At 56.2% G+C, this 12,121-nt stretch overlaps 1 protein-coding gene across 3 annotated transcripts; it reads left to right on the forward strand.

Moving 5' to 3' along the window:
- The first annotated feature begins 284 nt into the window (after window positions 1-284).
- Window positions 285-11,793, forward strand: FAM110A (family with sequence similarity 110 member A). Of its 3 annotated transcripts, XM_045574459.1 has the most exons (3): window positions 285-536; window positions 4,983-5,111; window positions 10,247-11,793. In XM_045574459.1, exon 3 carries the CDS (start codon window positions 10,345-10,347, stop codon window positions 11,230-11,232), a length of 888 nt encoding a protein of 295 aa, XP_045430415.1. In that variant the 5' UTR covers window positions 285-536; window positions 4,983-5,111; window positions 10,247-10,344; the 3' UTR covers window positions 11,233-11,793. The 3 variants fall into 3 exon arrangements, with proteins under 3 accessions (XP_045430415.1, XP_036274777.1, XP_036274778.1); XM_036418884.2 differs by lacking the exon at window positions 4,983-5,111; XM_036418885.2 differs by lacking the exons at window positions 285-536; window positions 4,983-5,111 and adding an exon at window positions 6,750-7,007.
- The last annotated feature ends 328 nt before the right edge of the window (window positions 11,794-12,121 follow it).

The following is a 12,121-nucleotide window of genomic DNA, read 5'->3' on the forward strand; positions in this document are numbered from 1 at the left end:
CTAGGAACCAGCCCCAGGACCCTAACTGGTGCCTCGTCCAGCTGGGCACCAGGAGAAAGACCAGGTTGAGCCTTAAGGCACCGGGCTAAGGCCGCCCCTGGGAGAACCGGAGGCGGGTGCAAAGGGGCGGGGCGGGGCGGGGCTGGGCTGCGGAGCCTCGGGCTTTGCAGACAGGCCAAGTCAAACCGTTGCCTGGCAACGCGGGCGGCGCGGCGTTCGAACGGAAGCGAGGAACCAATCAGGATGTCCGGGGCAGACCATTTTCGAGAAGGGGGGTGGAGGGGAGAAGGCACGCTCACTTCCCCTTCCTCTGCGCACCGGCACCTCGTTCCGGTGGGGGCCTTGCCACAGCCGGTGCCCCCCCCCCGCTCGTCTCGGTGCGGAGGACCGCTCCGAAGAGGTCCCTCTGCGCATCGCCACGCGGGACCGGCCCCCCGAGCGGCGCTGGGCGTGGCCATTCCCGGCCCGGGTCCGAGCTGTCAGCGGCTGCACCACCCGACCTGGAAGAGCCGGGACTCGTCTAGGCTGGGCTCCAGGTGAGGGCGCAGGTGGCCTGGGGCGCGGCTGGGCTCGGTCTGGGGGGCTCCGCTCACCCAAACACTGTGTTGTGTGTCCTCCCCGCGCCACACCTGCGTGAGAGGGGTAGCTAGCTGGTGGTCATGTTTGCAGCCTCTTAGCAGCAGGGACCCGGCCCGTGGAGTCCTGGCTGGATCACCTCCCATCGCTGGGTGCCTTTCCTGGGCGTCTGTCTTCCCTGTGCGCCAGGGGCTGGACGTGGTTCTCCTGCCCACGAGGTTTTGAATTGCAGCGGTGTTCTTCCCGGAGGCTGATCTGGGCCTATCGGCGGGACTGACATTGTGGGCAGCAGGTGCTCTGGCCCCGGAGTCACTGCTGTGCTCTTGGGAACCTGGGGGAGAGGATAGAGGCGGCCCCTCCACGGAAGCCATAGTCACCAAAGCCCCTAGAGACTTTGGAGTTGGGGTGGGGCAGGGACTCTTTCCTGGCGAGCGAGCTTCTGACCTAGACTGTGTCCTGCCTCCTGGCCACCCCCTCCCTCAGCCCCTGCACCCCCAGGCTGCTATTGTTGATTTCCTTTTGCAGGTGGGGAAACTGAGATTCTCAGAAGATAAGTCCCTTGCCCAGAGTCAAACAAGCAGACTGGGCACCCAGTCTGTCTGGCTTCAGTATTAGAGATCTAGGCACTCAGAATCATAGCATCCGGGTCTTGAATTTATTTCTTTAAGGGGAGTTATCCTCTCTCCTCCGAACTCTCTCTCCTTCTGGCTCTGGGAACTCAGAAGAAAAGTCTTTCATTCATTCTTTCAACAAATATGTATTGACTTCATATGCCCTGCCCTCCTCCTTGTCTATTTTGTAGCAGTTACCCCATTTGATGTCCTATATATTTCACTTTTCAGTGAGTTTATTATCTTTCCTGACTGGCATCCAGGTGATGCAAGGAGGGCATGTAGGAGGAGGTAAGGAGAAACTCGCCTCCAAAGATAAATTGAGGGGGTTCCTCAAACCTCTGTAATGAGAGTAACTAAAGCTGGCATTTATGGACCGTCTTTGGTATGCTCTGCTGGCTGAAGATAATGCGTGTGGCCTCTGTGCAACCAGTGCCTCCCACTTCTGTCACAATTACAAGCGCTTTCCCGAATCCACCTGCCCTATTTCTAGGCAGAGTGACGTAGGAGTGGTTCTGCTCAGTGTGGTGCGTAATGGGGAGAGACTGGACACACACTCAATTGCAACAGTAGAGGTTGATGGGCTCTTTCTGTACGGAGGTGGCTCAACATATATTAGCAACAACATATACTATTAAGTGTATTAATAACATATGTTAGAATTAATATACTAATAACATATTATTAAGAACAACCTATATTACCGAGTAAAAAGAGCATGATGAAAGCAGTACATACAGCATGTTGACATATGTGTAAAAAAGAATACAGGGTACCCCCCCCAAAAAACAGTATACACATTTTAACAGCTGATGGCTCAGTTTTGAATATGGGATGTATTTAATAAACATAGCCTTTGATTATTCAAAGTGTGTGTATACATTTTTGGGGGCCACCCTATATCTGTCCATTGTTGCCTGTATCTGCTTAAAATCTCCCTGCAAGGACACATTGTCTGGTTATCGTGGTGCCTGCAGAGAGGGGAGCTGGGAACAGGAGCGCGAGGGAGTTTTATTTTTACACCCTTTGCTTTATAGCTCTTGAATTGAGCCATGTGCATATATCACCTAGTTGAAAAATTATTTGTACCTATTAGATTACATATTTATCAAAAGACCACTGCCCTGTTTGTGCTGTGTCACTGACTTGCTATGTGACTTTGGGCAGGTTTCTTTCCATCTCTGGTCTAAGATAAGAAGCCATCATGGTGAGTTCAGGCCTGGAAGGGGGCAAATCAGGCCAGGAAGTGGGCTTGGCTGTGTGAGTTTATTATGTTCCCCAACCTTCACCTTCCCGTCCTGTGTGCCAGGCCCTGCCTAAGGCTTTCCATGTGGTGTCTCTCATGTTGTCACTACTGTAAGACCCTTTGTTCCCGTTTTGCAACCTCCGGTACAAACAGAGGCTAAGAGAATTGAGTTGGCCTTTCCTGGGCCAAGTAGTAGATTGTGCCTGCCCCCGCATCCTTCCCACAGCCTGCTCACCTCTGCCTTCCTGAGGCTTGTGCAAGGCCGCCCTCGGCAGGACTGGCTCTGGGCCCGGCCCACGCCAGGCAGGCCAGGGCACGAGCATCCAGGGAGACTCCAGAAATAGCGTGGGCCTGGTGTGGCCCTGCGGGGTGCCCAGCCAGCCGGGTGTCTCTGACCCTGACAGCTGGGCTGAAATTGAGCTGGGCTACCCTACCGGCCACCCCGCTTCCTGCTGCCGGGAGCCCTCCTGATCCTCCTCTAGGCAGGTGAGGGCCTCCCTGTCTCCGCCCAAGTCTGAGCTTGGCTCCTGCTGATGAGGAGAGAAGCAGGTGGAAGGAAGGGGTGGGGGTGGGAGTACAGAATGTCATGGAAATGATAAACATCAGGAACTATAGCTCTGGCCCCTCAGCAAAGAATGAAAATCACTGACACCTCTTGAGCACTCACTGTGTGCTAAGTATTGTACTTTGTAAGTATGAACTAATTTAACCCCCTCAATAATGTAAGGTAGTTACCACTGCTATTATGTCCAACTTACAAAGTGAAACTGAGCACTAGAGAGATTTAGTAACTTGTATAAGGTCACCTAGAGCTGGAATTCAAAACCATGAAGTTTGGCTCCAGACTCTATTCTCAATCTCTCTCTCTCTCTCTCTCTTTCTCTCTCTCTCTCTCTCTCTCTCTCTCTCTCTCTCTCTCTCTATCATCTATCTATCTCTCGTTTTTTGTAAATTGTATTAAGATAAAGTTGACCATTTTAACCATTTTTAAGTGTACCATTCAGTGGCATTGAGTACATTCATATTGTGTAACCATCACCACTATCCATCTCCAGAACCTTTTCATCTTCCCAGACGGAAATTCTATACTCACTAAACACTAACTCTCCTTTCTCCTCCCTTCAAGTCTCCGGCAACCACCATGCTAGTGCCTGTCTATGAATCTGATACTGCAGGCACTCTGATCACCGGCATCCCACAAACATTCGTCTTTTTGTGTCTGTTTCCTTAACTTAGCATGTCTTTAGGGTTTACTTATGTTATAGCATGTATCAGAATTTCATTCCTTTTTAAGGCTAAGTAATGTTCCATTGTACCGTGTTTCCCCGAAAATAAGACATCCTCCAAAAATAAGACCTAGCGCAACTTTGGGAGAAAAAATTAATATAAGACACTGTCTTATTTTCGGAGAAACAGGGTATGTACATATAACTTTTTGCTTAATCCATTAATAGTTACTTGGGTTGCTTCTACCCTTTGGCTGTTGTGACTAATGCGACTATGAACATGGCTGTACATATATGTGTTCAACTTCCTGATTTCTGTTCCTTTAGGTATATACTGAGAAGTAGAATTGCTAGATCCTATGGTAATTTAAAAATGTTTGCCTTACTGATGTACTTTTTCCACATTGGCTGCACCATTTATGTTCCCAACCGTGCACAAGGGTTCTAGTTTCTCCTCATCCCCACTACTTGTTATTTTCAGTATATATATATATATATATATATATATATATATATATATATATATATATATATTATGATGGCCATCTTAATGGATGTGACATGGTATCTCATTATGGTTTTGATTTACATTTTCCTAATGATTAGTGATATTGAGCACCTTTTCACATGCTTATCATCTGTTTATTCACCTTCTTTGGAGAAATGTCTATTCAAGTGACGCTGCGTTCTTAGATTGACAACCTCTGACAGAATGGTTAACGTTCTGGCCTGAGGAAGGCCTCACCAGGAGCACCTATTGGTATCACAGTCACCCTTGGGTGGCGTTTGCTGGGAGGGGGCACTGCTAGCAGCCCTGCTTTACAGTGTTGGAAATGGGGGCATGGAGGAGCTGAATAGCTGATCACTGGTGGAGCTGGGGTTTGACCCGGGTAGGCTGGTTCCAGAGACCAGGCTGCAGAGCTGGCCAGGGAGATGGAGTGGAAAGGGCACTGCTGGCAGCAGACCCAGTGTGTGCAGAGGTTTGGACGTGGCACCTGAAGGTTTGGAGACAGAACAGGGCTCAGTAAGAAGTGGCCAGAGCCCACCTTGAATGGAGGTGACTTGTGGCTGGAGGAGGAGTGGGACGGGTGGAAGGAAGCTTGGTGCTGAGGGGCCTTGGCCTTTGAGGTGGCCTGGTTCCGGTCCTGCCCCTTGGTCAGTGTGGTCCCCTCTGGCGTTTGGTCCCTGGAGGAAGACAGCAGGGAAGAGTGTGATGGAGTTCCCAGCCCGGAGCGGGGGGAGAAACATATTCCCAGCAGTACACCAGGGTTCTCGTGTCTGCACATCACCAATACTTGCTATTTTCTGTTTTTGGCTCCACAGCCAAGCCCACTTCCAGGCCTGAATTGCCCTCTTAATACATTTTACAAACGGGAAACAGGAAACAAGCGACAAATGAGTGAACATCTAAAACGACCCGGTGTAATGACTGCTTGGAAGGGAACAGACCAGGTGAGAGAGTTGGTGGGAGCCTCAGAGTGGTCAGGGAGTTCTCTGAGGAGTGACATTTGAAGTGAGACCTGAAGGAGATGAGAGGAGAGCTTCCGGGCGGAGAATGGATGGTACAAAGGCCCGGAGGCAGGAAAGAGCTTGGCGTTCAGGGACAGCTGGGAGGGCTGTGTGGCTGGAGCAGGAAAGGGTGCCCCTGAGGTGGGAAAGGAAGGCGGGGACTGGGTCTGGGAGGGCCTGAGGGCCCGGGGAGAGTTTGGACTTTATTTCCAGGTGATGGGGAGCCACAGCGGGTTTTAAGTAGAGCCGTGATGAGATCCAATCTCTGTTGGGAAAACATTGCTATCATTGCCCCTGTTTTATAGTTGAGGAAACTGAGACCCAGAGCCATAGCCAGGGGGTCCAGAGAGGGAGGCTGCAGGTTCCTTAGGGGGTCCTCAGTGAGTGGCCGAAGCCCACTGCTGGAGACCTGTTCTCCCTCCTCCCCCCAAGACCCTTATTTGGGTTCAAATCCTGGCTCTGCCAATTACCAGCTTTGTGACTTCAGGCAAGCGGTCCCACCTCTCTGTGCCTCAGCTTTCTCAACTGTAAAACAGGCATAATAGTAGTACCTATCACACAGGGTGGGTATGAGGATTAAGTAAGTTAACAGAGTAGAGTTTAGAAGAGGGTCAGGTACAAAGAAAGCTCTCAGAAAAAATTCTTACCGGTTTTATTCTGAAAAGTATTGTTGTTGCTTTGCTTTTGCTACTGTTAGTGCCTAACTGAACCCTCTCCCACCTCATTGTTTCACCACAGAGGGCCAGACAGGGACCCAGCAGGCCGCTGTGGGGAATGATGGTCCTGTTCCATCACTCAGGCCCCAGGGCCTGGAGGGGGCGGCAGGGTTGACTCACTCTCAGTGTAGACAGTGGCTCCCTGAGTCACTTCCTATCTTCTCATGCCCTCCACTCCAATTCTGTGTAAGCCTCTCCAGGCGCAGCCACGGACTCTTCAGCCTTCCCAGGGTCCGGGCAGCGGCAGGGAGACTTCCTTCTCTGGATCCCATGAAACTGGCCTAATCAAATGTACCACCTGAACTGACGTAACAGGGCTTAGGCTGGCAGAGGAGCCAGTCAGCGCCCTCCCCGGATTCCTTCCTTCCAGCAGGGCTGCTACCATCTCCTCAGAAAATGGGGATTAAACAGTTCCCCGTCTGGGGAGTGGGGAGATTGTGCAGAGATTTAAATAAGTACAGTGCCTGGCACTCAAAAATTGTAGCTACCACTATTGCTATTATTGCTTACAGCTTGCTCAAAGCTTCTACAGGCACTCTCAGACCCCAAGAACTCACTGACCGGGCCTGGAAGGTGGGACCCCTGTCTCTGGAGGGTCAGAGAGGTTAAGCAACCGGATCAGGGACACACAGCTAGAAAGGGCTGTCCAGAGGGAAAGCGCCCAGGCTGGACTCCTCCGGGTGACGTTGGGCAGCTGGTTCAGCCTGTCCCAGCCTCAGAATTCTATTAGTGAAATGAGGATAATAATAGAGCTCACCGCCCAGGAGTTGTTGGGAAGATTAAAACGGGTTAATTGATAGCAGGAAAAGCACTTTCTCACGCCTGGCCCAGGGACCATAAACGTTGGGGAGGAGGACTCCGTGGCCAGGGCCAGTGCAGCCGGGGGTGAGAGCGCCCGGCTCCCTGGGCGCCTGCTGGAGTGGGTCCCTGCGCCCCGCCCACCACCAGCGCGTCGGGACTCGGGTCTGGCCGCTGCCTGGCGTCCGTTCCCTCTTTTTTGGGTGATACCTGGGTCGACGGGTTCGCCGGCTGCCGCCGGCCACCGGAAGTTGCGCAATACCTACTACCTGAGCCCCGGGTGGGCCGGGCCGGGAGCACAGAGGAGCGGCGCGGGCGCAGCCAGGTACGTGCCGGTCGGGGCCGGGGGTCGAGGGCCCGGGGCCGGGGGCGCGGCCCTGCACCCCTTACTCCTCAGAAAGGCGGGGACTGGGCAGGGGCTCACCTTCCTGCCGGATGGATGCCGCAGAAGTCGTGCTGTCAGGCCCCCCATGTAAGAGCCAGGCCACCCCGGGCTCAGAGAGGGGGCACCCTGGGCCGCAGTCCCACAGCGCGCGCCGGCTCGCGTCCCCTTCCAGGCAGGGAGTTCCCAGGATTGCTCCGAAGTAGGGAAGGGAGGAAGCCAGACCTGGATCTGAGCCGCCCCTACTCCCTCTCTCCTCCCGGGGCTCCTTGGGGAAGCCAGTTGGGAAGGGGACAAGGTGGGACTGAATGCCCCAGAGATGCCAAGGAGAAGGGCCCGGGGCCGCGCTTTGGGGGCGTTTGAAATCCATGGGTGGGGCGTTGGGTGATGGAAGGAGGCTCAGAGCCTCTGAGAGGACCAGTCCCACCTAGGCACTGGGACCTGGCGTCCACCCACAGGAGCCGCCGCACTCCTGCTGGCCCACCTGTGACATGGGGTGGCTTAGCTGGGCTCACAGTTAGCCCCTAACCTGTGCCTGCGAGCTGAAGCTAGGGTCCCAGTGCCCAGGTGGGACTGGTCCTCTGGAGACCCTGAGCCTGCACCTCCCTTGTTCTCGGCCCTTCCTGGGCGGTTAGAGACCCCTGCTCAGGACGGATGGAGGGAGGTGAGGAGGGAGGAAAGTGTGTGGAAAACAAGGAGCCGGGGTTATGACCAGTCGCCTGTTTCCCGGATGCTGAAGAAGGTCCTCCAGCTGTTTTGTCTCTCCATCCTCACGGTGACCTGCAGGTCTATTTTTAACCACACTTCACAGATAAGCAAAGGAGTCTCGGAGGGGCGCGGCTGCTTGCACAAAGCGCGCAGCGGCGGTGGCCAAGCCCAGGCAGGTGGGCCAGCGGCCCCAAAGCCACCGCTCTTCCTATCTGTCCGGGGAGGCCCGAGGGTGTAGGGACTCCAGGTGAGACCGGGGCGAGCGGGGCTTCTGCCCTGGCCCTGCCCACCTGACCCCCTTCGTCCCTGTTTCCCCGACTGTGGGAGAGTGCCCGGAACCTCGCCTCCGGACGGGTTGGACTGGTTTGGAAGGCGGCAGGCCCGGGGGTGGGGCAGAGTCTAGCTACTTGGACAGGGCTCAGCTAGGCTGCCTTTCCTATCAGACCCTTCTCTCCTGAGGTCTCTTGGAGGTCGGCCCTTGGTGGGGCAGCCATTTCCCACCTACTTCATCCCTTCCACCTGGGGAGCAGCTCTGGCGCTGGGCCAACAGCCCCAAAGGTTTGTTCTCAACTTGCCATTGCAGCAAAGGTCCCACACTGGGGCTGGGGGCCAGATGGGAGGGGGTGGTGGCGGCAGGCGCATGTTCTGTTTGCCCCGTACATGCAGTGTTTTTAAAATTATTATTGACTATGCTAATATTATATTTAAGAACCTAGAGTTTTCCTGCACTTCTGGATTTCCAGCTTCCTATTAATAGAATATCCAACACCCACCACCTTGGACCCAGTTGCCTGCAGCAGACTGGGGGTGCCCATTCACACTGGGCCCCCGTAGACATTTCAGGTCAATAAAACTGTACTGAATACCCACAATGCGTCAAGAGTAATATCTTGAGACTGTGAACAAAACAGATACCCCTGCCCTCGTGGAGCTGATATTTTAGAGGAATGGGAGCAAGGGAAACTCCCATGGACATAGCAGATAAGTGAATTCAGCTTCCGATGACGGGGGTCTAGTTCAGCTGCGCTGGGACCTAGGTTGATCACTTCTCAGCACCTCGGTTTCTCCATCTGTAAAATGAGGCGACAATGACCCATCTCCCTGGCCTGCTGGAGGGCTCCAGGAGAGTGCCAAACGCCTAGCAAGCACACAGTAGAGATCCCTGTCCCCCACCCCAATCTAGACTCCCTCCTGGAATTCCGGATGTGTAGGTGGCACTGCCCGATCCATTCTGTTACGATGGAAATGCCGCAGTCTGCGCTGTCTATGGTATGACCACTAGTGACTGTGGATATTGAGCCCTAGCAATGTGGCTAATGTGATTCAGGAACCGAGTGTAAGTTTTTATTTAAACGGAAAGCGAAGGCTGTGGCTGGTGGCTATTGAATTAGACAACACAGCTCTCCCTGGCCTGAACCACGGTCCCCTTGGCTATCACCTTGGCAAAGTCCTCCTCCCCCAGGTAACAGGTGAGAAAGTTCAGGACTTGGTCTACAGGTTTTCTTCTGGCCCATCTCCAGGGAGGCTGTGGCTCCAGCCCTTCCTTGGAAAAAGGGGCAGGGGTGCCAGATACCTGGGACACCAGGCTCTGATGCCTAGGTGATTATGTGGGTATTTGCACCCAGGTGTGGGCACTCCTGCCTCTGGGTGTCTGTGCTATGGTTGCTGGCAGATCAAGAGTCTGCTGGATGCCCCCCAGCAGGGCTGTGTGATCTTGGGCATTTCCAGCCACTCTTGGAGCAGCATAGCTTAGGTCTGACGCTGCCCTGTGACAGGCATGCATGGGTCACGGTGGGCCTGGTGTTGGAGTTCCGTACTGGAAGCTGACGGTGTCTGGACGCCACTGTGGTGGGGATGGGGGTTTTCTGCCCTCCTCCCCCACAAACTCCGCTGCTGTGCCTGGGGCCTGGCGTGTCTAGGCGGGTGGATGGCACAGAGCAGCTTCCTGTCCGGGAAGGCAAGGGGTGGAAGTGGTACCAGGCTCCCTGTGGGCAGTCCAGGTTGGGTTTTAGCCCTTCCTCTTGGTCACCTAACCCCAAGGCTCCGGTGGCAGCACTTCCTTGCTTGGAGGCAAGGAGCAGAGCCACCAATTCGTTGAATTAGCTTCAGTTTCCCCATCTGAAACATGGAGCTGGGAAGAGGATCCACGGCTGCGGTTGAGCCGGCTGGTGCCCAGCTCAGGGCTCCGAGCCTACTCTACTTCCCCTGCCCTGCCTTTCCTGCTCCGGCTGCGCCCGTGCTTTCCTTTGGCACCTTTTTTCTCTCTGCCTCCCCTGGGCCCGGCTCTGGGAGGAGGGTGGGGGTGTGGGCGGAGCCTCTGGCCCTACAGCTGGTGCTTCCTGCCTTCTGATTGGCTTCCTGTGATTCGGGGGCGTGGCCTTCCCTTTTAATGGGGAAGGCGTCTTCAGCCTCTTGCAGTCTGCCGAGCCTTTGTCTGAGCGTGCTCAGCCCTTCTCTTTCTTTCCTCCCTGCAGCCGCTGCCGGCATCCAGCTGCCAGTTTTCTGCCTGGATCGCTGTCTCCCCATTTCTCCCGTGTCCTCGTGCAGAAGGCCTCGGGGGTATGTAACAGCCATGCCTGTGGACATGCTGTCTCCTGGAGCCCGGGACACACCCGCCCTACCTTTCCGCCTGAGGACCAAGGTCCCGGGCTACCTGCTGCGAAGGCCGGCAGACGGCGGAGCCCGGAAACCCAGTGCCGTGGAGCGCCTGGAGGCCGACAAGGCCAAGTACGTCAAGAGCCTGCATGTGGCCAACACCCGCCAGCAGCCTGTGCAGCCGCTGCTGTCCAAGCAGCCTCTCTTCAGCCCCAGGACTCGCCGCACGGTGCTCACTCCCAGCCGCCGAGCCCTGCCTGGCCCCTGCCGCCGGCCCCAGTTGGACCTGGACATCCTCAGCAGCCTTATCGACTTGTGTGATAGCAGCCCGGTGTCCCCTGCCGAGGCCAGCCGGACCCCCGGCCGGGCAGAGGGAGCCCGCCAGGACCCTCCAGCCACCCCGCCACGCCCACCTCCCAGCACCGCTGCTGTCCGCCGCGTGGATGTCCGTCCCCTGCCGGCCTCCCCTGGCCAGCCCTGCCCGTCCCCGGACACTGCGGCCTCCAGCCCAGCCCGGCCCCCGGGCCTGCAGCGCTCCAAGTCAGACCTGAGCGAGCGCTTCTCGCGGGCAGCGGCCGACCTGGAGCGGTTTTTCAACTTCTGTGGCCTGGACCCCGAGGAGGCGCGGGGACTGGGGGTGGCCCACCTGGCCCGGGCCAGCTCAGACATCGTGTCCCTGGCGGGGCCCAGTGCTGGGCCAGGCAGCTCCGAGGGGGGCTGCTCCCACCGCAGCTCGGCCACCGTGGAGGAGCGGGCCCGAGAGCGCGTCCCCTACGGCGTGTCCGTGATTGAGCGCAACGCCCGGGTCATCAAGTGGCTGTACGGGCTGCGGCAAGCGCGGGAGACGCCGGCGGTGGAGGGGTAGGCCTCCGCCGGACTCGCACTCGGCACAGGACACAGATCTTCAAGAAGCGATTGGCCCGTGACCTCTCCTTCACCCCTCCCCTGGGCTGGGGCAGACCGGAGACGGCTGCCGTCTGAGAACTTGGTGTGGAGGCAAAGGCTCCAAGGACGGACCCCGGAGAGGGTGGCCTCTGGACCTCGGACCACTCCCTCCTCCTCACATGTTGGGATTTTTGACACGAGTTGTACCTCTGCTTGGTTCCTCTCATGGGCTGGGGGCACGTAGCCCTCCCCACTGGTGAGGGACCAAGGATCTCCACCACGTCTGTCTACCCTGTGGCTCTGTTTCTTTCTTCCTTCGTTGGCCTCTATCCTTTGCTGACTTCCTCTTCCTCACTCAGTGGGCCCTGGTTCCCCGGGGAATTCACCCCCGGGATGGGGGCAGGGAAGAGTGGTCTAGCCACTGTTCTTCCCAGGCCTCGGCAGCCTGGGCTAGGTGGGTAGCCTACAGGAGGGACTGGTAGGAGCCCTCCTGGCTCTGGCTTCCCGCCCTTTGGTTAATAAACACAAATGCTTGCTTTTTTAAAGGCTGGCTCACCAGACTCTTCTGTGTTCACAAGGGGGCGGGATGGGAGAAGTCTTGGGGTGGGGCCTTCCAGGCCTAGTAATTGTTTACCCCAGCATCTGTGGGGCGTGAGGTCAGAGGTTGGCCTGGCACGAGGGAGCCTCAGGGAGGCGGGCGCACTTCCTAGCTGGGTCCGGGCACCAGGTGAGTTGGGATGGAGCTGGGACTGGGACGGGGGCCTTTCCCCTTTGACCAGGAAGGGGGACTGCAGGGGACAGGCTACCATGGTCACGGGTGTTCTGACTTCCCCCACTCCCTGCCCAGTTCCAAAGGGGGAAGGAAGCTC

This window comes from Pipistrellus kuhlii, unplaced genomic scaffold, assembly GCF_014108245.1.
Source record: "Pipistrellus kuhlii isolate mPipKuh1 unplaced genomic scaffold, mPipKuh1.p scaffold_m20_p_6, whole genome shotgun sequence".
Classification (NCBI taxonomy): domain Eukaryota; kingdom Metazoa; phylum Chordata; class Mammalia; order Chiroptera; family Vespertilionidae; genus Pipistrellus; species Pipistrellus kuhlii.

What these genes read in the sequence shown, in the direction of transcription:
- FAM110A (XM_045574459.1), top strand. Translation starts at nt 10,345, where the DNA reads ATGCCTGTGGACATGCTGTCTCCTGGAGCCCGGGACACACCCGCCCTA.